Source organism: Aquarana catesbeiana, linkage group LG05, assembly GCF_042186555.1.
Source record: "Aquarana catesbeiana isolate 2022-GZ linkage group LG05, ASM4218655v1, whole genome shotgun sequence".
In the NCBI taxonomy this organism is placed as follows: Eukaryota; Metazoa; Chordata; class Amphibia; order Anura; family Ranidae; genus Aquarana; species Aquarana catesbeiana.
The window spans coordinates 86,570,313-86,596,132 of NC_133328.1; the positions used below are offsets into that span (position 1 = coordinate 86,570,313).

At 43.8% G+C, this 25,820-nt stretch overlaps 1 protein-coding gene across 1 annotated transcript in view; it reads right to left on the reverse strand.

The window, feature by feature from the left end:
- UBE3C (ubiquitin protein ligase E3C) overlaps positions 1–25,820 on the reverse strand; it is a 190,566-nt gene that overhangs the window by 53,957 nt on the left and 110,789 nt on the right. Inside the window, exons 16-19 of the mRNA XM_073629937.1 lie at positions 25,367–25,454; positions 10,635–10,732; positions 7,758–7,890; positions 3,030–3,277 (exon numbers count right to left, since the gene is read on the reverse strand). Of these exons, the coding sequence (XP_073486038.1) occupies positions 3,030–3,277; positions 7,758–7,890; positions 10,635–10,732; positions 25,367–25,454 (567 nt within the window). The remainder of the gene's footprint in view (positions 1–3,029; positions 3,278–7,757; positions 7,891–10,634; positions 10,733–25,366; positions 25,455–25,820) is intronic.

Sequence of the window (25,820 nt, forward strand, 5' to 3'; positions counted from 1 at the left end):
CCGGGGGAGTGGGAACATTCACTGCTTACTAATGACTCACTATCTGTGTACATGGGCCATGTACTCGCATGGCATCGCTACATAGATGACGTGTTCATAATTTGGGATGGATCAGATGATCTTCTACACAAGTTCATGGCCTGTATTAACATTAACAAATTTAATTTAAGTTTTACCATGTCACATAGTACAACTGAGATCACCTTTCTGGATGTACTTATTAAAAAACAGACAGATGGTGGCCTTTCTAGTGAAGGTTACCGTAAATCTACAGCAGGGAATTCATTATTACACACATCAAGTTTCCATCCTAAACCTCTACTTGCATCAATCCCTTATAGTCAATACTTGAGGGCTCGCCGGAACTGCTCAGATGATGCCAGTTTCAAAAATGAGGCTGACACTCTGAGATATAGACTTCTCGAAAGGGGTACTCCAGCACCTGCCTCAACAAAGCCTATAGAAAAACAATTAATTTAACTCGTCGAGACTTATTAAATGCACAAACAACCCTCGAATGACGATACAACTAGAATTATCACCACTTACTCAACACAGCACAAACAAGTTAGGCGTATCTTGAACAAGTACTGGCACTTATTAACTACAGATTCACTGCTTGCCCCATTTGTTTCTGACCTGCCAGCGGTCGTCTATATGAGGGCTCCCTCTGTGGGTGACAAGTTGGTAACTAGTGAATATAAATCCATCAAAAGGGGACATATGTAAAACCCTGGGAACCTTTGCATGTGGTGGATGTGGCTATTGCCAATACATGGATAGGCGTAAACATATTGATTTGCCCAATGGACGCACTTTTCGTCCTAAACATTATGTAAATTGTAGGACTCCCAGCATAATCTATCCCTAAGGTATGCTTTTTGGCACTTGACCGTATACATTTCAACTCCAGAGGTGGCGATTTTAACAAGCGTCTCCTCAAATGTCGGTTGAGATGAATATTTAATTTACAGGCCACCTCACCACCTGCCCTAAATGAGGCATTTAACTTTAAATCCTTTCTTCCAGGCTTTGTCTCAGGGGGCTGTGAATTAAACCAATAGCTCCTCCTCCAAAGGCCCAGCTCTAACAACATCTCAACTTCCTTGCTTCATGCTATATCTTTCACACCATTGTTTCATAGACTCATTGGTTATGCAGGTGCCCCCTTTTGACAAATTTATTATTTATCATTTATTATTTTTTTATTTATTCATTGATTTTTTTTTATTTTGGCTTTGGTTTGTTTTCTGTGATTTTGATGGTTTTGCATTGTAAACACGTTGGCTGACATTTTCCGTTTGGTCCACTAGGTGGCACACAGTGTATTCCCTGGGCCTCCTTACTTCTCACACCACCCAGCGGGTAGGCTCCACCTGCGCATGGCTAATGGATGACAAGGTTCCCACTGTCTCTATATGGGCCGTATGTGCAGGGAGGAGCTCCTATCTGTCCCCACTGTGTCTATGACACAGACGGAGACTTTTTTTTCGCTGGTGACACACCAGCGCGGGACGTCATCACGCCCCTGCAGGGAGACACTCTGAGTCTGCCCTGAGCTATTCCCTATACAGCTAATGAGGCCGGACAACCAGCACCACCCCCTGTGAGGATTGGCTCCCTCATCAGGTGACTCCTCATAAAACAGCACTCACTCACAGCTGGCATGTCTCGGTTCGAGTACAGCCGCTCTGATGTTTGTGCTTCCACCGGTGTACTGAAAGATAACATACTAATAGGCAATATATGCCTCCGCTTTGCTGCCACGGGCACACTTGCTATGCCTGTGTATCAACTTTAAAACATTGATTGATTCTCTCTTGTTTTTCTATGGCCCTTTAGACAGTATCACTTCTTTGCTGATGTAGCCATCAGGGTATCTTTTGTGGATGTGAATCAGTGGCCGACCTGGGGTTGCATGCCTATCCCACCCATGCTGTCCAGGGGGACTCTCTCAGCCAACCTGGAATCTTTATAATTGTTTTTATTATTTCCCCATGTCCTTCAATGAACCCTGTATGCAAGTACCGCTAAGCTTAAATACCATACAGTTCACTATGTAAAACTATTTGATTCTTATGCATTATAGTACAAATATGTAACTATATCTATGTTGCAGATAAAGGTAGTCACGCAAATGTAAAACTCCCTTGATGAAGAAAAAAACATATACCAATAAATTTCTGAAACATGTCGGGATGTATGCTACAAATCTTCATGGACTGACCTCAGCTTGACTCTGGCAGTGCCTGGATTATTAGCCTTGAGTTTGAGATATACATTTATGTATTAACTGGTTCATTGGTATACCCCTGTATATTTTAACGTTACTGTTCTGGTTTATAAAATGTATAATATATTGTGTACTCAATAAAAGTGGCACTGTGCTGCCTTTTACCTACTTTACTACTCCCATTTCTGCCTTAAAAGTCCAAGGGGGCGGCCCCTGCTGCATGTCTTTCTATGTTTTAAGGATGTTGGCAGTCCCATAAATAATCTCTCTGACATTCAGCGTAAAGATAGAAAACATTATGTTAAAGTACAAAGGATTATTCCTAGAGTCGCCACACAAACATACTCTGAAGCTTGTACATACAGAAGTTCCAAATAACAACTTTAGGCCCCTTTCAAACTAGTGGACCGATTGGGTCCGCCTGTCAGTTTTTCAGGCAGACCGATCATACTCTACAGTCTCCTCTAGGATCTGCTCCCCATCCATCTGGCGGATCGGATGGCAGTTGGGTGTAAACAGACCATACAGTCTGTTTACATCTGACTGCCCATAGAGGAGAGCAGGCTGTGTCTACTCTGCATAAGCGGAGCGAACAGGGACCAGCCATCCGCCTGCTCGGCGGGGATCAGTGGACAGATTACCTGCTGAGCTTGTGCTTAGGGGCCTAAGCGTTTAATGAAATGTTCTTCCAAAAAAGAGGAGATGAAAAGATAAAATGCATACAACAAGCAGAAAGCAGGATAATCAGATTCTTTAAGTCACCAAAAATTTCTAAGGAGTAAAGAATACTTCTTACCTTGCCCAGCATCCGGCCCAGAAAATAATAGTGCCTGGCAAAGGAGTCCCCCACTAGCGTCTGTGCAGCAGGGTTGGGGTACAGCAAGCCCTCATTAGTAGTTTTGAAGAATCCCTGATTAGGATTAAAACCAGATTTAAGTAACTCATTTAAAAATTCTCTAAATATTCCACCACCATCGATCCCAGCTTCATCTAGGCCATGTGCGTTGAGTAGATGGACACGGATTCTCTTCTTGAGATCAGGTTCTGCAGAGATACAGCAAATTTCATAAAAAATAGCCTACACATGTTGATTGTATAATACTAATAAACCGGCATAATTCTTTTTTTTTAATTGCATGTAAACCCCATCAATGATCTTCTCATATTTGTTCCCGTTTGGTCTGGTAAATATACAACTGAATGTGTTTTGCTAGATGTGTTCAATAGGTGCAATAAAAAAAAAAAAAACTGTAGATCAACAGAAATTCAGAGCTGCCCTGTGCATACTTCCTGTTTAATATCAAAGAGCCCTCCTAGTTCTAATCTTTTTCATTTTGTTAAATATAATTGAAAAAGCCAAAAGATTTGATCTTTTAAAAACATCCAGCCTGGCCAATTATTCTACTATAAAAGAGGTACCTTAAAGCAAATCTAAACTAAAAAAAATGGGTTTTTGTACTTGCAGTAAAATAAGCAGTGGTGTTTTACTTTTACCTACAGAAAAAACAATGGCAAATCGTAAGCCAGCCCCCACTATAACCCCTTTTCTGTCCAGCATTCCTTAGCTTTCCTTAGCAGTACTAAGGCCATAGAAAAACACAGATGGGACCTTTGTCCCACAATGGACTCCAAGAAATGGATTTTACAGCAAGTACGGAAATCATATTTTCTCTTTCTCACCCACTGAGCGACACATGACTTCAGATACATTCGGGACATCCAAAAGCAGTCCAACTGAGAGGTGGGCAACCCAATAAAAAAACATTAACTATCCTCACTAGAAGGACTGGGGACAGTCTTCACCTCAGGAGCTGCCTGAAGGACCCATGGCTGAATCTAAATGGATAAGGTTAGGCCTTCCGCTAGATAGGGGAACCTGCAAGCATAAACAGCCATGGATAAAGGGGCATGAATTTTAGCCAAAATGCTTGATTTGATTGTAGCCGTATTAGTGCAATTGTGACAGAGAAAATTGAGTACTGTCCGTGATACTTTTTTTATTTGCACTAACATATTTATTTTTTATTTGCACTAACACTCTGCTGCTATCTTTATTACCATTGATTTGTATGTGTTTGGTTTTCTCTTTTTTTTTTTTCTTCTTCTTTAACATTCTGCTTAAAAATTTGTGAATCAGTACTGCTTGGACCTTGAAGAAGGGGACATACCCCGAAAGCTTGTCCTCAAAAATTGTATGTTAGTGCAAATAAAAAAAGTATCACGGACAGTACTCAATTTTCTCAGCCAAAATGCTAACAGCATTTACCTGATTAAGGGCAGGATATGGGGAGGAATCTGAAGGACCTTCCCCAGGAGGCTGCTGAGCAGCAAAGGAGGTAGGGCCATTCGGCTGGTGAAAAAGTCCCTAAAAGTCCACCAAACCTTCTCATTTATCAGCAGAGAGCACCTGCAGCAGGAAAAAGGATGTTCTGCCTGCTCACAATCCAAGGAGGCACAGGGTCTTTAAGCAGCGATCTCCACTGGCCTCAATGGGTCTGAGGTGCAGAAGCCAGTCCTCTCAGTGCATCTGCTCACAGTTGAGGAGAGTCAGTCTTCAAGGTAATGTCCTTTAGAAGGACCATTAGAGTGAAATTGGTACTCTTAGCATTATCCAGCACAGGGGTCAGACAATTTTCCCTGTTGCAGTGGGGACTTGCACTCTTTCCTGGAGCTGAAGGCACTCGGACACCTAAGTGGTGTCCAATAGAGTCAGAAGTAGAAAAATACTTCTCTCTCTCCTCCTCTGGATAGTATTTCTGAGGCTTGAGGTACTTGAGTTAATGAAATTGCCCAGAGATTAAAGCAACCTCTCATCAGACCTCCTACATTGGGGCTAGAGCATGCTCAGGCTTCCTGTGACATTACTGATTACAGTGTCCAGCACAGGGTCCAAGATGCAACGTTCTTCTGAGACCAAACTATTCGGATGCTCTTTGGATATGTTATCTGCATCTCAACAGTGCCATGCATATCTGTATAGACATACAGAGGTCCACCCTGGGTGAAAAGAGAACTTTGGAGAGAATTAATCCACTTCGGCAAGGTCTGATAAATTATGGTCACTTTCAACACAGGACAGAGGGTGAGAACAGCCAGTTCAAACAGAGATTGGAGGAGGAATTCTAACTATCTGTCAGTATGAACATGCCTTTTAAGAGACTTATGGGGTTCCTTTACGGTGTTCTTATTAATGTGTTTGTAAAGCTTACGTTTTTTTTTTACATTAAAATAACAGCCCCAATCCTCCTCTTCTTGGGTTTCCGCCAGTACTCCTGGCTCCTCCTTCCCCACCGAGTGCCCCCATAGCAAGTCACTTGCTCTAGAGCAGGGGTCTCAAACTGGTGGCCCTTCAGGTGTTGCGGAACTACAAGTCCCATCATACCACTGCCTGTGGGAGACATGCCTGTAACTGTCAGCATTGCAATGCCTCATGGGACTTGTAGTTTCACAACAGCTGGAGGGCCGCCAGTTTGAGACCCCTGCTCTAGGGGCACTCGTGCATGCTCGCTCCCGAGCCCTGCATGTCCATAAAAAAAAACAGAGATCGGGGCTTGGCCTCGCTCCAGCTCCCTTGTCACTAGCTTTGATTGACAGCAGCGGGAGCCGATGGCTCCTGCTGTTGTATCTGAGTAAATGAGGAGCGAGAGAGCGTGAGAGACTTAGCTCTTGTGCAAATCAATGGAATGAGAACTGGCTTCGGAATGTATTGGGGGGGGGGGGGGGGGGGCTGCATGCAGAAGATTTAGAACACAGAATGCAATACTTCTGCCTTTACAACCGATTTAAAGTGGCACACTGGTTAAACCACTGTAAGACAACTTCCAGCACACTCTCAGGTGGGGCCCAGACCCCTCAGGGTGCTTCCAGTCTGTGTGGAGGAATACCTTGAATAGTGGGTGCAAGGAGAAAGACTTTGCAGCAGTAGGAGCTCTAAAAGACTAAGACTGGAAACAGCAGGCTCCTCCTCCGAATGCAGGGCAGTATACACTGCAATAATAAGGTCCAACACAACCTCCAGTAACTATGAGGTGCCAACAGGAGATTGCACTGCCGCAAAAAAAGACGGAGTCAGATATGGTCATTGGGACCAGTGGTCCGGTCTAATCTAAGGTCTCTAGAGATAAAAAAAAAAAAAATCCTTTGCCCTGTCCTCAGGGACCTGATAGAGCCAAAGAATGCTCCACTGAAGAACACCCTGTAACAAGAGAAGTACCAGGTTCTATAACTGTGCTGGCAGCGTCAGAGAATACTTTCTCTGCATTGAGGTAAAAAACTTTTCAATAGCTGCTCCGCCTAGCCCCCCCCCCCCCTTAAACATTTACCTCTTCTCTTTCTGATCTCACTGGAGGCTCTGACGGAAGCCATTGGCTTCTGCTGCTGTCAGTCAGAACCCGTGAGAGAGAGCGGAGGCGGGGCCAAGCTGAGTGTCTATGAAAACACACAGCCTGGCTCAGGAGCATGGACACACTTGTACCCCTATAACAAGCGGCTAGTTATGGGGGCACTTGCAGAAGAGGAGAAACAGAGAGTGCCGGTGGGGGACCCCAGAAGAGGGGGTTCGGGCCACTCTGAGTTACCACTGCACTAAGCAGGTAAGTATGAACCTTTTTTTATTTTAGAAAACAATAGGGTTTACAACGACTATAAAAATAGTTAATGTTGACAGAGAGTGAAGTTGCACTTTAATGACAGTGTGATAGTAACCACTAGTATGAGAGGTGCCCACTATAATTTGCAGTGACTGTCCAAAATGTTGGAAATCTTTCAACCTACAAGCAGCCATTTACAAAAAAAAAATGTAAAAAGCAAGGCAACAAGCTCTTCAAGCAGCAAAAAACTCAGCCAAAAGTCAATGAAATCAAGAAGAGATTTCGTAGTCAGTCTCTGGACATAGTTGGGGAATTCATTCTCAGCCTGTTGTGGTCAAATAAAAATCTAATTCACTGAAGCTGAAATAAGAGCCACCTGGCACTGTTTGGATCACTACCTAATGGACCTTTTTGGGACTCAATTTTTATGTGAATAGCACTTTTTCTTATCTTGTGCACGATATTCTTTACACCACATGATTATATTTGTTTATAATGTTATAATTATGGGTTTATACAACATTTATACACGTTTGAGTAGTGTATTATACACATATGGCAGCGCAACACTGTTAAATTTCCAATTACACATCTGTCATTCTATTAGACATTCACAAGTTTTACCTATAAATAACTGCTTTAGAACTTGCAGAAAATAACACACCAGTAGTTTTCAAAGGAAGCGGAAATTTAAAGGCTCAAGTTTAAAATAAAGGTTCACTTTCAAGGTAAAATAAAGCTAGGAGCAACACACAAAGCGTTACTTATAGCTTATTAACCAATCAGAAATCAAAATGCCTAGATGTGTATACTCAGTTACATTTTGGGCCAGTGCTAATTCAAACACGCATTATTTCATGTAAGCAATAGATTTTTGTGCCTGCATATAGGAAAACTAACAAAATAGTGATTTTTATGTGAAAATGGACACTAACCATTTTCCGGTGAAAGTTTGTCATAAGCATCCTCATATATATAATTTCTTCTAATGGTGACATTGATTCCATCCAGAAATGGTCCATCGCCTTGTACTTCTTGCTTGTCCGCATAGATCAACCTTTGGAAGATCTAGAAAACATTCAAAGTTAAAAAATTCTTTCCAGGAGGACATGGGGGTGTCATGGCACACTTGCATTTCTGATTCCACAGTAGACGATAGAGACTGATAAAAGGGTAGCTATTGACAGGAAGATATCTCCCCAAGCACTCTAGAAGCATTTATTATTTACCGTAAGAGATCAGGAACTGGCAATTTATTACAAGTGATTCTTGATACTGGTAGAACTGCTTGGACCAGTAATGGGTAGGTTAAGTTTACAATAAACTACATATGTTTTATGGCAGACTCAATCACTTTGCACAATTATATTATAGAACAGGGGTAGGCAACCCCGGGACTGGGCACACAAAGCCTCTTTTGCTGTCACACGACTCCCTCCCAAACAGCAGAGCAGTGCAGCAGGGAAGTGTCAGTGAGACGCTAATGCATTCCAATCTCACACTTCACCATGCCACCTGCACTGAGGGGGAGGCACTGTGCCCTCACACATTGTAAACAATGGGAAACATTGATTGGTCATCTAACTTTGTTGTAGCTGCGATCGTCAGCTCTTGTGATGGGGAAGAGATTGGGTACAGTTCTGCTAGGGGGCGGTCCCTGTTTCCAGGAGGAGAATGACTGGGATTGGCCACTGCCAAAGAAAATCACAGTCCTGCTAGCCCCGCCCACCAGCTGGAGGAAGACGACTCGCTTGGTTGCCACTACCGATCTCAGAAAGAAGGGATTTCACAGTGATTGAGAAAACCACAATCAGGTGACAGTTTGTGGAATTACTGTTGAGCTTCTGGGAACTTTGTTGAAAAAAAAAAAAAAAAATCTATCACTTACTACTGACCCCTCACCTCTGCATCATCTACTACTACCAACCTCCACATCACCTACTCCCAACCTCTGAACTCTACGTCACTTACACCTGACCTTTGCACCACTTAATACCGAACCCCTACACTCTGTCCTTTTAAGCCACAGCCAGTATTCAGCGCTCGGCAACGCACTTTTTCTCAGCTGCGGGGGCTCGATCTTGCATAAAGGCCCACTGCTTTCAGAAAATGTCCCTGACCTGAGCTCATCATTGCGCATCCATTCCAGATTCTTGTATGTGACATCACATACAAGCACGTGGGCTGGATGCAAAAGGTGGATCAGCGGGGATGAGTGTGCCAGGACAGGTAGATGTGTCTCATCTCTGCTTCCTTTCACCACTCTGCATATTGTGCATATCATGGATGAGAAGAGGGTACAGCAGTGGAGCAGATGAGTAGGAGGGTATAGCAGTGGGGGAGATGAGCAGGGGGGATTTAGCGGTGGGACAAAAGAACAAAAGAGCAGGAGGATACGACGGTGGGGCAGATGTGCAGGGGGTACAGTGGTAGGAAGAGATGAGAAGGGGGTTCAGCTTTGGGACAGAAGAGCAAGTGGGATACAATGATGGGGCAGATGAGCAGGGGGGGGTTCAGTGTTGTGCCAGAGGAGAAGGAGGTTAAAGTGTTAGGACCGAGGAGCAAGGGGGGTTCAGTGATGGGCCAGATGAGAAGGGGGTTATATTGTCGGGGCAGGTGAGCAGGTGGGTTACATTGGTGGGACAGAAGAGCATGGTGGTACAGTGGTGGGGCATATGTGCAGGGGGTTACAGTGGTGGGACAGATGAGCAGGGGGTACAGAGGTGAGGCAGATTTGAAGGGGGTATAGTGATCTGAGGTGTGAAGGTGCAGGAACTAGGGCTGATCTAAGGCATGAGAGTGCAGGATGTTAATTACCGTAGTCACTATTACTCAAGTAGTTTACACTAGCATTTACTTTATAAAAAATCCTTTTCACGATTGAGAGTGCGAAGTAAAAAAAATTTTGTTATAAAATCGGCACACTCAATTTCTTTGAAAACATTTTTCAGCACACTGTGCTCAAATGGTTGCCTACCCCTGTTATAGAATGTAAAAAACAGTTAATCCCACTTTATTTTTATCTAAAGGTTTTGAAAAAAGAACTTTATGTGCTGTTCAGTGTAGTAATGGTAAATTCACTAAATATGTTAAACACGACCCACTGGCATGATTTAAAGGGATTGTAAAGGTAAAAGTTTTTTCACCTTAATGCATAGAAAAAACATCCGACAATACCGGCCCCCCCAGCCCCCCCCCCCCCGTTTTACTTACCTGACCCCTCGAAAGTCCCGCTCTCGCCCCCGACATCCTCTTAGCTGCTCAGCCTGGCCGTTGATTGGTTACAGTGGATGGATTGAAAGCAGCGCAGCCATTGGCTCGCGCTGCTGTCAATCACATCCAATGACTCGGCGTGCCGGGGGGCGGGGCCGAGTGATACAGTGAGCGGCTATGGCCGCCGGCTGTATCACGGGAGGAGCTCGCATGAAGGTGTTGAGTCCTTGCGGGGGGGAGCCGAGACAGCCGCCGAGGGACCCCAGAAGACCAGGTTCGGGGCCACTCTGTGCAAAATGAGCTGCACAGTGGAGGTAAGTATAACACGTTTGTTATTTAAAAAAAAAAAAAAAAAAAACGGAGCAAAAGTGGACCCGATAACTCCAGGGTCATTATTCAAACCTTGAATTAGTCTGCATCCATTTTTTATTATTTAGCTCTACTATTTCTCAAGCCAACAAAAGGCATAGATACATAACACAGGTTGAAGCAGACCTAACATAAAAAAACCTGCTTCCCCAGATTTGTTAAAAGTGCCAACTGACCTAAGATCCGCTGGCAGCCACTTACATGATCTCTTCTGATCGAAAGGGTCTTACCTTTACTCTTTCCTCAAAAGGTACTACAAATGGAAGTTCAGTAAGTATTGCTAATTGTCTCTCCTCAGATACAGAAAGGGGTGCTGGCTCCATGCCCACTGAAACATAGGAAAACATCACCAGTTATATAAAACAAGAGAAAGGAAGGTTTTATCTGCATTTTATAGATCCACTGTTAACTGCAGCTATGACTTTAAAGTGAGCCTAAACTGTAAATTAAATAAAGTACTGTAAAACTGTACTGTACTGTAAACTGTAAATTAATAAAGTACCTTCATTTAAAATACACCTTTCCCTACATTAATATAATTAACCTGCTTGCATGACAAAAAATCAAGACCACAGAAGTGCCAGCATGCACTTATAGAGCACACCCTATAAACCCAGCATGCTTCTGCAAGGCAAATATGGCTTCTGCGTGCCTCTACGAATCCTTCTTTTGCTATCATCCTTTGGGGGACACAGCTTATTAATAGTTAAGCATACCTACAGGGTTACACTGCCACCAACAGAAGAAACAGATTTAAAAACGGAAGGCCTTTCACTTTAAGTCTATAACCCCTCCTGCCTGCTTGGTTTTGCTTAGTGTCCTTAGGAGTGTGGACAGGTTTTCTTCAGCTCTGCTGTTTTCGGTTTGTTCTGGATATTTTTCTTCTATCAACTGCTGCTGGTAGATTCAGGTTAAATAATGAAATAAAGTCTCTCCAGTCAGCAAACGAGCGTAGGGTTTCTTAGTGCATTTAGGATACTGGTGTTCACTCTGAATTCTTGGACATTTCTCAAGTCAGCAAAGAAGCACACATATTCCAGTTCTTTCAGTAAACTGGTTTATTTCTGCAAGGGTCCTTTTGTTGGCAGCGACTATCTGACAGTGTTCCAGATCACAGGACTCCACATTCCAATCAGGCATGTATGTCTGGGGATACCTTAAGAAACTATTGGGTCAAAAACTGAGACAGTATTCCTGCCCTGTCTCTGAAACCTCATTGTTGTGCAAGTACCTAGAAGGCGTCTGCTGTCTTAGGGTTTCCTCTATTTGGTACTGAACCTACATGTCTGGTATTGCTACTTAACCGCTTATCAACCACCATAAGTCGTAAAATTGTGAAGAATGGGAATTTATTTCTGTGGTTTACAAAAATGGCACTGCGGAAATCACTAATGGCCAATGTTCCCATTAAAGTGGTTGTACACCCTGTACAACCACTTTTACCTACAGGTAAGACTATATTAAGGCTTACCTGTAGGTGCTAGAAATATCTCCTAAACCTCCATGGTTTAGGAGATATTTACAATAAAGCTGTGTGCCAATGTCTACGGCGCATGGGCACTTTAGAAAGAGCAGATCTAAAGGGGGTCATGCCGTGACTGAAGGCTCCCACACGCATGCGCGGGAGTGACGTCATGCGACTCCGGCCAGTCACAGAGTCGGAGTTCGGGGCACCGGAAGGAGGAGGGGTGAAGATGGACGCTCGCTGCTAGTGGGGACAGCGGTGACATCGCAGGCTTCGGTTTCAGGTAAGTGACACATAATGGGCTACTATGCGATGCATAGTAGCCCATTATGCTATACCTTTTCAAGGAAATAAAGAGGAAGTAAAACCCATCAGGGTTTACTTCCTCTTTATAGGCTGTAATCTGAGTTGTCATCAGACAGCTGGGATCACAGAGCCGATCAATGCGGCTCTGTAACTTGCGATCGCTGTCATGGCCATCTCCAGCCTGTCTTTATGTGACCTGTATATTAACGCCTTAACTTCCCTTATTCTGCACATTAACCCTCTCATCTCCATCCTCCCACTGTATGCGAGTTGTACATGCCTCTTTACTTCTTCCTTGTTCTGTGTATAACCTGTACATTATTGATGCTCTGTATCTAGTGTACTATTACATTTTTTTTTTTTTAATTCTTTATGAAAATATATACACAACACAATCAAAATTGATACATCAATATAAGCAAGCACAAATTAGACATACAATCGCCCCTGAACATACTCTGAGACAGGTCTGTGAATGAAAAATAACAGGAGTTTCGCCAGCAGGGGTGACTGGAAGAGAATCTCCTGAACAAAGTTTTTCACAGGTATATCAAAAATAGTAATTAAAAACAGAATCAAGTTGCGTGATTTACCACCTTACTAGCATGTTTCATATCCCAAAAAATTATGGCAAAAAATTAGATCACCTTGGGGTGTCTACTTTCCAAATTTTGGAAGGGGGGGGGGGGGTTCATACTGTCCTGTGTCAGGTAACCCTTTCCTCTGTTCAAACCCCTAGGGCGCTCTGGCTTAAAGGAGTTGTAAAGTCTTAGGGCTTTTCACCTTTTGCATTCTATGCTTTTTAAATGCATTCTATAGATTTTTTAACCCTTTTTTGGCCGCTAGCGGGGTTAAAAGCACCCCGCTTAGCAGTCGAATAGCGCCAATAAAAACAGCGACGCTTTACCGCCGTCGCCCGCCCGCCCCAGTGTGAAAGTAGCCTTAAATCTTTCAGATCTTGCTGTCCCAGGGGGTTGTCAGTTTCGTTTCTCCAACCAAAAGGCTTTTTAAAATTTTTTTTTATGCAAACATGTTACAGCATCAATATCCAAAATGGAGGCATTAATATCATCGCAGACTTAAAACATACACCTTTGTACATCCTCTTGGATATTTTGCTGGATACCTTTCTAATCAAGGTCTACCTGCCCCAGGAGCAATTTACAAAACTGCAGTTATGCAATCTTAATCCTGACATCAGTCTTCCTTGCAGAAATACCAGCAAGTATGGAATTGTTCATAATCACCTTCCAAGTGGTTCCACTTGCACAACTGCAGATCTTTGCAACCGAACATCCTTACAGCATGACATAAGATGATCTGGCTATGTTCTAAAACCAAGATGTAGGTCTCTGTCATGGTGGTTTCTATTCCTAGAGTTTTCAAAGAGCATTTTTTTCTCCCTGATATTGGAAGATTTTCATTTTGGATGCCAGCCTTCTGGATTGGGGTGGTGTTCTGAAAAATCTGTCACGGTTGTTGGTCTCAGAAAGAATCAATGCTTTCAATCAACGTCTTGGAGTTGCAAGCACCTCATCTGTCATTGGATCTTTCCTTCTGACTGGTCATTCGATCTGGGTTTAAGACAATTCCACAGCTGTGGTTACTTTTGCTCATCAGGAGGAAGGCACCAGGAGGCGACAGGGGTAAAGTCTAACCTGTCTTGGATGAATATCCTATTCCAGTGATCCTTATGGTGCTCCCTCCCCAGATGTAGAACTCGTGAGCAGTTTTTCCCAACAGAAACCACCTGGATCTGAGGGGGGGGGGGCTTGGAATAGCAGATATTTAAGGCCATATATCCGCATTTGGGGATGCCAAATGTAGTCTGCAAGCCTCTTGATTCAACAAAAAGCGGGTCATATTTGTCTCCAGGCCACAGGTCCCATTGACAAACGCAGCAGATATCCTGGTAATACTATGGGATCAGCATGCCCCAATTATGTCTTTCCTCCACTGCAACTTTGACTATGATAGATCCGAAGTGAAAGCATGCTATTCATTTTTATAGTTCCAGTTTGGCCTCAGAGTATGGTACGCTGACCCATTTAATCTTTTTTCTAACATGCTGTGGCCACTGCCACAATGGTTTTCCAATTGATGGCTTTGCTGGCCTGGTTCTTGAACATTTTATTATCAATCGTGGAAGTCTTCTGATCATTGGTGTGAGCCTCTGTGGGTTTTCTTCATGTGGCTTTTCAGTGGGACGTGTTCTTTCTTTTCTTCAATTAGGATAAGAACAACATTTGGCCCTTAGCACACCCAGGTTCGGGTATCTGCCCCGTAAATTCCTTTTTATGATCCCCTTGCTTATAATTCACAGATTCATACTTTCATACAACTGTTTGCGGATGTTGCAAATTCTGTTGGGCCTCCACTTCAATCGTGCAATCTAAATCTAGTATTGTCTCTATTTTAAGACCCCCACTTAAATCTATTTAGTTGTTATTGTCAGAAGGTCCTAAAATGACTCTTATACTTCCAGATCCACACTTTCTAAGTGGATTTGATAGGTTGCTCTGCAAGTTGAGATAAAGGGCCTCTTTTTCCTGATAAAGCCCAATCCACTGGAGCAGTTATTACTTCTTGGGTTTTTCTAAATCAGGCCTCTAAGACTCAGATCTCTGCCACTGCCACCTAGTCTTTCGTTCTCCAAGTTCTACATGATCAAAGTATATGCCCTAGCAAGAGGTAGTTTTGGTCAAAAGGATCTGCAAGTGGCCATTTATTGCTCATGGTTTCCTTTTTGCCATGGTTTTCTCTTGTCGGGCCAGCTCACCTGTGTTTGTGTGCCCATCCCTCAGTTTGGACTTTTGTTGGACATAACTAGGTTGCCCAATTATCAAACTGTGTCCCTTAATAGACAAATCAAAGGTAGGACTTGTGTACTTAGTGTAAAATCTTTTTATTGGGGTTCACTCAAAGTCACAGTTCTCACCTCTGGTATCATAAGCTGGATACACACGGACAGTTATTATTCCTAGTCTGGCAGATCGCCATAACAACACAAGTGATGTTGGTGTGGCAACCTCCACCACTGTTCTATTGAATTCTGAATTCTCCCACCACCAGAATGCACAGATTAGCGCTTGCAGGTATTGGCTGCAAGAGCTGACCAGATGCTGGTTTTTCCACGTATCCCTTTGATAAAAGCCAGTCACTGGACCAAAAGTTAAACCGGATAATTTGTGGCTAATGTGTATCTGGCTTTATTGTCCTCTCTTTGGACTGCTTGCTATGCCTTGGCAGGTGTGAGGCAGGAGGGGTAACAGCCTTAAAGGGATTGACCTTCAGTCTTGCGTCTCTAGTGTCCAGTTTTCCTGTAGGTGGCAGTAAAAACTCAGATTGCATATGTATCATTAAGCTGTGTCCCTCAATGTACTTCAAGAAAAGGATTTTACAGCGAGTACAAACATCCTATTATTGGTCCCTCAGGATGACCAAAATTAGGGTATGGGGTACAGGAGGAAGGAGGCCAGAGATTGACCTTTCAAGCCATTTCCCAGTACAGAGCCCCAAGTTTTTTGGGGTTCTAGCAAACTTGGACGCTTTTTAATTTCTTGGAGCCTTCTATTCAGTCATATACGTTAAATTTAAGTATTGAGCTGAATCAAATTTAATGTAAGGACAAGTGTACTTTAAAGCTGATCTCCAGATTTTAGAGAATTTTAAAGAGTTCATTGGACCAAACAAACTATTTACTTCTGTATCTGGAAGCCCCCTTCAACAAGGGGGTCCCCAGATTTCCCCCCCCCCCCATGTGAATGATTATGGGGTAAAAAAAAAAGTGTAAAAATAAATAAACAGGAGGCAGTTTTTGACAATTCCTTTATTAAAAATGAAAAAAGTGTCCCCCAATGTAAATCCATCGCCAACCACGAGGCCTGACGGACCCTGAAAAAGGAAAGAAAAAAAAGCTCCGCCATCAACTAAGGCAAACCACCGAATGCCTGGCTTGCCGTTTGACAGTTCTTATATAGGTAAGAGCGGGGCCACCTGGATATATCACCTGGTGTGTGTCCCCATGACATGCATCAGTCGGTGACGTCATGATGAGGGGGGGGGTTATTATTATCACTTTTTTATTGTCGGCGGGGAAGTCCATTGACAGCTGACGACTCATTGGTTGTTAAGGACGCGGTGGCCGGCTTCCTGGCCTGCTCCTCAACAACCAGCTATTCACTGCACCCTGATTGGGCAAAGCTTTGCTCAATCAGGGCTTAGAATGCATTGTGCAGCATGCAGTGCATTGCAGGGCATTCGGCAGGGGCAAACACCCTTCGAACGCACTGCAAATTCGGGTGTTCGCCGAATGAGCAAACAGGCGATGTTCAGGCCGAACTTTTGCTCAGCTTTTGCTCAGCCTGAACCGTTCGCCCAACTCTACTGTTGACTAGTACTGTGCCCTCTACTTGGCTACTTGGCTTTTCTGGGCACAGCTTCCACAGTACAGGTCCCATTTAAGTTGAGTTTATCAAACAAAAAAGACAGCACAAACAAAAAACTGCAGTTCAAACTTCTGGGCAAGACGTGGATGATTGGGGTGAGATCTATCAACCTTTTATGAAACCCATTTACACAAGATGGTGCATTATTCATTTAAAACAATCAGACCTTTGGCAGTTTTATTTTTAGTTCCAAGACAAGAAAATACTGTACTTAGTACACAATGGCAGAGCTCCCCTTAAACAGAACACAATGAAAAATGGAAATGGTTTGTTAACCCAACAAACGAATGTCCTTACAACCCACTGTCACAATCTTATTTTCTCCATGTATGTTATGACTGCTAGGTGATCCTATCATATTTGTTCCCTCTCCAATAATATTGTATTCTTACATTTTCACTGTTTTGTCTAAAATGCTGTTGACAGCAAAGGGGTTAAAGTGTGTGAAAGGCAGAACTGCATGTGCAGCAAAGGTAAGGCTCAATTAGAAAGCCGGAACTCAATTAACTTGGTCAATTAGTCACGTTGATCTACATTTCACCTTCAAGATTTCAATATATGGGGAGAATGATGATCAGATGATGTCAATACATGCAGCATTAAAAGCCCAATGTAGGAGAATGAAGAATTACTGGTAAATATAGCCAGCTGTTCATACACACAGCTTAGCTTAATTAGCTTAAATGGCTAATTACACTAAACCAAACTCTTATTTTTTTTTTTCTTTAAATCCAACCTTTCATCCATATTAAAAAAAAAAAAAAATCTTGCCTAACAACAGGTACCACAAGATACCTTCTGTCACCTTTTTACCCAGAAAACCCTCCTCTGTGTGCCCCTCTAAAACAAGTACCCCCACCCCTTGAATCAACCCCTTTAAAAGGAGGCGAGTACTGCAGCGAGGGATTTTTTTTTTTTTTTTTTTAATTTTATCTTCTGCAGGGAACTTTCAAAAAAAGAAATTGAAACAGACACTGGAGTTAAGGGTGGTACACATAGGATTCTTAATCAGCCGATTTAACAGAAACTGCTGAACATTCGACCAGTGTGTGCAACATTCTGTTTAATGTTTGGTTTCTGTCAAATGAGCATGCTGGAAAAACAGCAGCCAATCGGCATCTAATCAGCGCTGGCAGTCAATGGCTGTGAGGGGCGACGAGTGTGTTCTGGCTGGGGGGGGGGGGGGGGAGGCGGGGGAGCGTTCCCCATCAGAACACAATAGCAAAGCGGAGAGATCGCTGTACTAACATTGCATAGTTAGTACAGCGAGCACCTTGCAAGCACCTCCCTATATAATTGCTCATTGCTCCTAAGATGTATGGTGTAATGTTCATTCCATTGAGGGTTCCACCTCTATATGATATTATGTCCTCACTTTCGGACATTTTTTTGAAGCCCATTAGGTTTTATCCAGTCCATGACCGGAAGTGGTCACAAAGCAGCGACTTCCGTTTTTGTAACTGGAAGTGTGTCTTAACGGTGCGCTGTTTGTTTACATCGTGTCCTACTGACACGAGGTAGCGCTACTGTGCATGTGCGTGCGTTTTTGAACACCACAGCTGTTCACAACTAAGGTAATCACTGTTTATTCATATTGTACACTATATATTGGTCCCGCCACAGCCGCTTGGCATCTCCTCCAGATGAAGCCACGTGGGAGGTGGCGAAACTAGTAGAGGTGAAGCCTGGCGGTGGACTGATCGACTCTGAGTGAGATTGTTCATATTTGTATTTCCTATGCTTTTAATGGTTGTATTAAATGTGAGTTTATTGCTAGCTGGGGTGGGGAATTTTTGATCATCTAATCCCTCGGATACTGCACTATAGGAGGCACTTTTTCTTGTCTTTTCATATGTATTTCCACATTACTTAAATGTGAAAGCAGCACAGTGGATGAGACTTATGTTGGCCATTGATCGTGTCGTTTGAGCTGATTAAAGATTACAGAGGATTCCTTGAAGGATGTATTGGCACTAAGTGCAAAGGCGTATTTGACCCCTCGGGGTCGCTTAAAGCGGGTGAGCGGCCATTGCATGCGGTGGTGGTAACACTTAGGATAAAGTTTTTTTAGAAAAATTATCACTGTGGATGATTTCCCATTACTGATTATTGGACTTTTATTATCATATTGCATCACTTTATTTTTAAATATTGCATTATCACTGGAAGTTTTTTTTATTTATTTTTTTTTGGTATAGTATACATTGTATCATTGCAGCACTGTCACATTTTCATTTTCATATTCATATTGTCATTTCTGGGAGCACATTAGTGACAGCTGCAGCAAAATTCTAATCACAATTTCAAATTTGGTACCAAAATTTTGTCCATTCATCAAAATCTTCACGTATTAGCGCGCCGCTATTTTTCTTTTATTCACTCCCTATATAACCCCTCCTCCTACCAGGAGTACCTCAGTTTTGTAACAAAGCAATATACACAAATCCCCAAAAGAGGGGAGGGACCTCTGTGTCCCGTGATGTACTCCAAGAAAAGGATTTTACAGGTAAGCTGTTATAAAAATCCTATTTTCTTTATTGTACATCACGGGACACAGAGCCATAGTATTAACTATATGGGACGTTCTATAGCAATGCTATTTGAGGGGAGGGAGACATAACACGTAGGGCACCCCCAGACTTGGGGACCTATACTGCTGCCTGCAGCACACTGCACCCAAAGGCGATATCCTCATGCCTTCTTACATCCACCTGATAAAACCTGGTGAATGTATGCTCTGAAGACCAAGTTGCAGCCTTACAGATCTGAGCCATGGAGGCCTGGTGATGCACTGCCCAAGAAGCACTAACTGCTCTGGTAGAGTGCGCTTTGACTTGAAAAAGGTGGTGTCTTACCTTTTAAACCATAAGCCTGGATTATAACTTGCCGAATCCACTTAGCGACAGTGGATTTCGACACTTCCTGTCCTTTCCTATGACCTTCTGGCAACACAAAAAATACATCAGTCTTCCGGATCTGAGCAGTCCTCTTTAAATAGACTTTGACTGCTCTCACCACATCAAAACAATGTAGTGACTTCTCTTCCCTAAAGCATGGTTTTGGAAAAAATGATGGCGGGACAATATCTTGGTTCAGGTGAAAACCTGAGACCACTTTAGGCAGAAAACTTGGAGGACGCAACACAACCATGTCCTCGTGAACAATCAAATATGTCTCTTTACAAGAAAGAGCAGCCAATTCCGAAACCCTCCTTGTTGAGAATATAGCAACCAAGAACACTAACTTCCTTGTCAGAAGGACTAAGGGAATATGCTGTATCGGTTTAAAAGGCTGTTTTTTGTAACACTGACAAAACTAAGTTCAAGTCCCAAGGGTTTAAAGGAGATCTTACTGGCGGATTAAGCCACATCACCCCTTGCATAAAAACCCGGACCAAATAATGCCAAGCAAGCGGCCTTTGAAATAAGACCGATAAATCTGAGACTTGGCCCTTAATAGTACTCAAGGCCAGCTTCATCTCTACCCCTAATTGTAAAAAGGCAAGAATTTTGCCTATGTTGTGCCAACCCTTGGATTCACACCAGGAAACATAAGCCCTCCAGACTCTATAATATATGTTTCTGCAGGCTGGCTTCCTTGCCTTAACTAAGGTAGAGAAAACTGACCCGCAAAGCCCACGTTTCTTTAGAATGTGGGTTTCAATATCCAAGCTGTTAAATTTAGAGTTTGTAATGTAGGATGGAATATCGGCCCATGTGAGAATAGGTCTGGCCATAGTGGAAGGGACCCTGGATCCCCCACCGCCATCTTTACGATTTCAGCATACCAGGACCTTCTGGGCCATGCTGAGGCTACAAGAATTACCGGCTTTCTTTCCAGGTTGATCCTGCAAAGAAGTCATGGCAGCAACTGAATGGGGGGAATGCATAAATCAGTGAAAACTGATCCCACGGGGTCACCAGCGCATCTGTTCCACATGCAAGTAAAGCCCTTGTCCTGGACACAAAGCTGACCAACTTCATGTTGAATCTGGACGCCAGAAGATCTACGTCTGGAGTTCCCCATTTTTGGCAAACAGCCTGAAAAATGTTGGGATGAAGGGACTATTCCCCCGGGAGCAACTGCTGATGGCTCAAGAAGTCCGCCTGCCAATTCTCTACTCCCGGAATTAAAACTGCTGATAGGCAAAGAACATTCCTTTCTGCCCAAGTTAGGATATGGTTCACCTCCCTCTGTGCTGCGAGACTCTTGGTGCCCCCTTGGTGCTTGATGTAAGCCACAGCTGTGGCAGTGTCAGATTGGATCCTGACAGGACAACCCCGTAACCTGAATGTTCAGGGCTTCAGAGTCAGACCTGCTGCCCGAATCACTAGGATGTTGATGGGCAAGGTCCTTTCTGTCCTTGTCCCTGGACAGTTGTCTTTTCTAGCACTGCTCCCTCCCCAACCTGAAAGGCTGGCATCTGTCATTACCACCTTCCAGATAATTGGTCTGAAGGATTTTCCTTTCAGCAGATTATGGGTTACCAATCGCTAACTGATGCTCCGGGACACCCTTGGGGACAGCCGTATTGGCAAGTCTAAAGCTTGAACCATTTTGTTTCAAGCAGACAGGATACTGTTTTGCAACAGTCTGGAATGAAACTGGGCATAGGGAACGGCTTTGAATGAAGCCACCATCTTTCCTAACAACCTCATGCAAAGGCGAATGGAGGGATCTCTTTTTGTCCTGACCATCTGCACCAGCTCTCTTATGGCGTTGATCTTGAGGCAAGAACACCTTTTTTTGGGCTGTGTCTATGATCAGACCCAAGTACTCCAGCCTTTTTTTGCGGTTTTAAGGAGGATTTCTCTAGGTTGAGAATCCAACCCAGATTTTCCAGGTATTTGTTTGTAATGCGCACGCTTTGCTCCAAACGGGCCACCGACTGGTCTATTAGCAATAGATCGTCTAGGTACGCCAAGACTGTTATGCCCTGTGCCCTTAACCTGGCTAGAGGTGGAGCAAGAACCTTTGTAAACACCCGGGGTGCTGTAGCTAGCCCGAAGGGCAAGGCTACAAACTGAAAATGATGCTGTTCTACCTCGAACTGCAGAAACCTTTGGTGAGCGGGAAATATAGGGACATGCAGATATGCATCCCTGATGTCGATAAGACGGCAGAAGTTCTCCTCCTTGTAGGATAGAAACCACCATCCTGATCGACTCCATGTGAAAAGAGCAGATCTTCAGGAACTGATTTAGATTCTTTAGATCTAGAATGGGTCGGACATCTCCATTCGGTTTTGGTACCGTAAAGAGGTTTGAATAAAACCCCAAACCTTGCTCTTCTGTAGGGATTTTGTATGATCACGCCCTGAGCCAGTAATCGGTCTAGTTCTCAAAACAGAGATTGCCTTTTCCCTCGATCTTTGTGAACGTTTGACCTCAGAAAACGAGATGGTGGAAACTCCCGAAATTCCAATTTGTACCCTAGAGTTACCGTGGAGATGACCCATCTGTCCTGAATTTCCTCTTGCCAGACTTCTGAGAACTGCAGAAGTCTTCCCCCCACCCTAGCGAACGGGGACGCCCCTTCATAATGAGGCTTTAGAATTGTTTTGCAGGTTTCCGCCCCCAGGATTTCTTTTGTGCCTGGGCCTGACCCTGAGGCTTTCCTCTAGACTGATGGCGGAGGCCGTCGCTACTGCCTAGAGGCGAATACCCCTGGCGCAGGAGAAAGAGCCGCTTAAATGAAGGGCGTTTATTTCTTCTCTTGACTAGCAAAAGAGTAATTTTTCCACTTGAAATCTTTTGGATGTATTTGTCCAAATCATCCGCAAATAGCCGATCCCCATAAAAAGGAAAACCAGTCAGGAACCTTTTGCATGGTGCCTCGGCTGACCAATTTTTTAACCACAGGATCCTACGCATGTGTACTAGCACAAGTGCAAGGCGGGATGCCTGGTGAATAGAATCTTTAATGGTATCTATGGCAAAACATAATGATCTTGGTAGTTCGGCCAAATCCCAGGCTTGCTGTACGGGAACCTCCTTAAGGGCCTGTCTAAACCGGTCCTTTAGGGGTTGATAGATGCCTATTGCAGCGACTGCAGGCTGAGTAACTGCACCTGCCAAAGAAAAAGAAGGAATTCCAACCTTTTATCTGTTGGATCCTTAAGCATTTGTGCATTGTCTACTGGACAAGTTAGACTTTTATTCACACTGGAAATAGCAGCGTCAACTGCTGGTACATTCCAACTTTCATCTCACTCCGTTAGGGGTAGCTTAAAAGTGGAACGAACCATTTCCGTAAGAGACTGTACCAGCTATTTCTCAGATTGCAAGGCTGAAAGCGTTCATCCACCGTTGTTTCCTCCGCAGAGGAGTAACCAGTTTGTCTTGCCTGAACGCCTGAGGGCAACACCTCATCCTCTACCCACTGTTCCCCTGGTAAAGGTTCTAAGGTGGGGGTGGGGGATCTATCACGCTTCCTATCCCTTTGGATGGAGGATGCGATTAAAGCCGCTAATCGTCCCTCTAGCCCCAACACGGCGGAGGAAAAGGCATCTTCAGTCACGTATACAAGGGCTGAGATGTGAGAAGCAGCTGCACCACCAATTGGTTCCAATGACTCATCCTGGCTTGCCACTTCTGGTATTTCAGGAGAAGATAACGTGTGGTGGCAGACTGAAGTTCCCAGCGCCTGGAGGTGAAATTTTTGAGATTTTAGTGATGTTCTTTTTAGCAGGCATAGTCCTAAGCACAAAGCAGAGGTACTATTTAAATTCACTAATCGCTGAACAAATAGTCTGACAATATAATGCCACTGAAAAAAGTTCAGCCTAGCGCTAGGAAAAAAATGTCCTTTCCTCTATTGGGAATGCCTATCTGCAGCCCTTATGTGCCCCACCGCTCCTGTGTCCTGAGTGATCAGCCAGCTTGCTCTCCTCGCTATCCAGCTGAGGAGAGACTGCTCTTGTACAATGTCTCCAGCCCGCGCTAGCGCCGTGCTACGTTCCACACGGCGTCGCGCCTAGGCCCCGCCCCCTTCGTTTGAATTTTAAAATGATACCGCGCATGCGGCCTTCAGGACTTGCAGTCCCATCACGAGGAGGGGAGGAGAGGCAGAGCCCAACATGACGCCAAGCAGGAGAAACTCTTTAGAGCAAAAAAAGGGGACCTCAGCACCCCCCGCGCGGGTGGGGCGGATATACAAGGGGAGCAGCAACAACTGTTGAATTCCCTTACCCTTCTGGTCCCTCCAGGGGGGAGAAATGTGGATGGCAGATCTCTTACCTCAATGAGGAATCCCCGCTGTGACAAGCTGCTGCTGAATCCACACACAAACTGACACTGAGCTGAAGTGAAGACAACAAATTAAGGTATGTGCATTTACTCCCTCTAGTGGAGATTTAAGGCATGACAACATTTTTCCCAAGGAAGATAAAGGACTTTTTACAGTTCCTAGGCTTCTTCCCTTACCTTATCCTTACCGTAGGATACTGTTGATGACAGACAGATCCAAACTTCACCCATCACAGAGGGCTGTGTTAGCAAACCTTCAAGGACCGGTTCCCCTTTTTATCGGGGTTCCACTCCCTTGGACCTGTATAGCACCTTGCCAGGAAAAACTTTAGGTAATGTGAGCATGACCAAAGCCCTGGGTCCTGGGGTCCAGCCCTGCAAAGAGAGGCGTTACAAGCAAAACCTCGTTCTTCCTATACGAGGCCCGGGTACCATCCACTTTGGCCTCAGTGACACTTTGGATGGATCCGGTCTGTGGAGGCTGTTTAAATCCAGCAAGGACCCCTCCAGCGGAGTTCTTCAGAGCACATCTTCACAGGCGAAAAAACTGGGGTAACTCCTGGTAGGAGGAAGGGTTATATAGAGAGTGAACTTCCTATATTGGGTGTGCCAGTGTCCATCACCTGAAGGTGCCTATATACCCATATAGTTAATACTATGGCTGTGTGTCTTGTGATGTACGAGAAATAAATAAGATGTCCCTCAATTGCCACTTCCATGGCCAGTGAAAGCACCTTAATAGTGACTGGAACACTCTCACTGGGCAGTAAAAAAGGCAGTTGGCAGGGTTTCTTACTGCAGTAAAGCCGGGTGTACAGGGGCCGAATGTCGGTCCAGAAAAAAAAAAAAAAAAGGCTGAAATTTGGCCCGTGTGTATGTCAGTCTGGCTTCTGTTGGACGTGCATGCTGGAAAACCAGCAGCTGACCAACTCCCGATCAGTGCTCACAGCCAATGGCAGAGAGCGCTGATCGGAGTGTTCTGGTGGGGGGCCGTCCCCCTGTCAGAACACAACAGCTCAGCAGGTGAGATTGCTGAACTAACCTTGCAAGGTTAGTACAGTGGCTCCGACCAGAGCTGTCAGATTTTTTCTTGCAGGAGAAAAAAAAAAACGGTTAGTGTGTACCCGGCTTAAGGCTCCTAGTGAGTTAGTAACACCTGCTGACAAAGGTGTCTAGTATTAAGCAAGTCTTTTGTTTTTTTTATATTGAAAATCTCTGACAGTTTATCTTTAACCTAAACTTTTAATTGGGTTACCAAACTATATCACAGCATTTAACAAACAATGGGTCTTATGTACAAAAGCTGAAGATATGGAAAATATCATTAGTAGTAAAGCAGACATGTTTTCTTGTTTCCAACTCGAAATAGCGATAGCTGCAAGCTGATTGGATGCAACAGCTCCACTTTTCACAATTTCCACAAAGCCCTAAAAAAACATCCCGAATAAATGCCAATTTAAAATTAATTTTATAGGCAGTCTAGAAGATTTAGTTACCATCTAATGTAGACTGTAAGGGTCCTATCCTCCCCATTCTCCGATATCTCCATACATGCCTAGCTGATGGTACATACAGTTGGGTAACCTAAAATTGAGAATTAGAATGGTGTCAAAAATGTATTAACAAGTAACAATAAGTTAACAGATTTCACCAACATATTCTAAGTTGAAACCACTCTCCCGGATAAGAGATCAAAGGCTAGCCCAAGCATTTGAATATGATGGTAAAACAAAACAATGTCACAAACTGAGCATCCAATAAAAAATTGCATAGGCTACTTTCCATTAAACATGTATGTCATCACAATGAGTAGATTCAGAGATTAAGAGATAAAAACAGCAGAATTTGTATATAAATCTCACCTTTCCTGGGAATGTCAAGCTAGACCTGACCCTTCTCCAAGCATCATGATAGGTAACATATGATAGGTAGCAGGTCATCACATTAAAA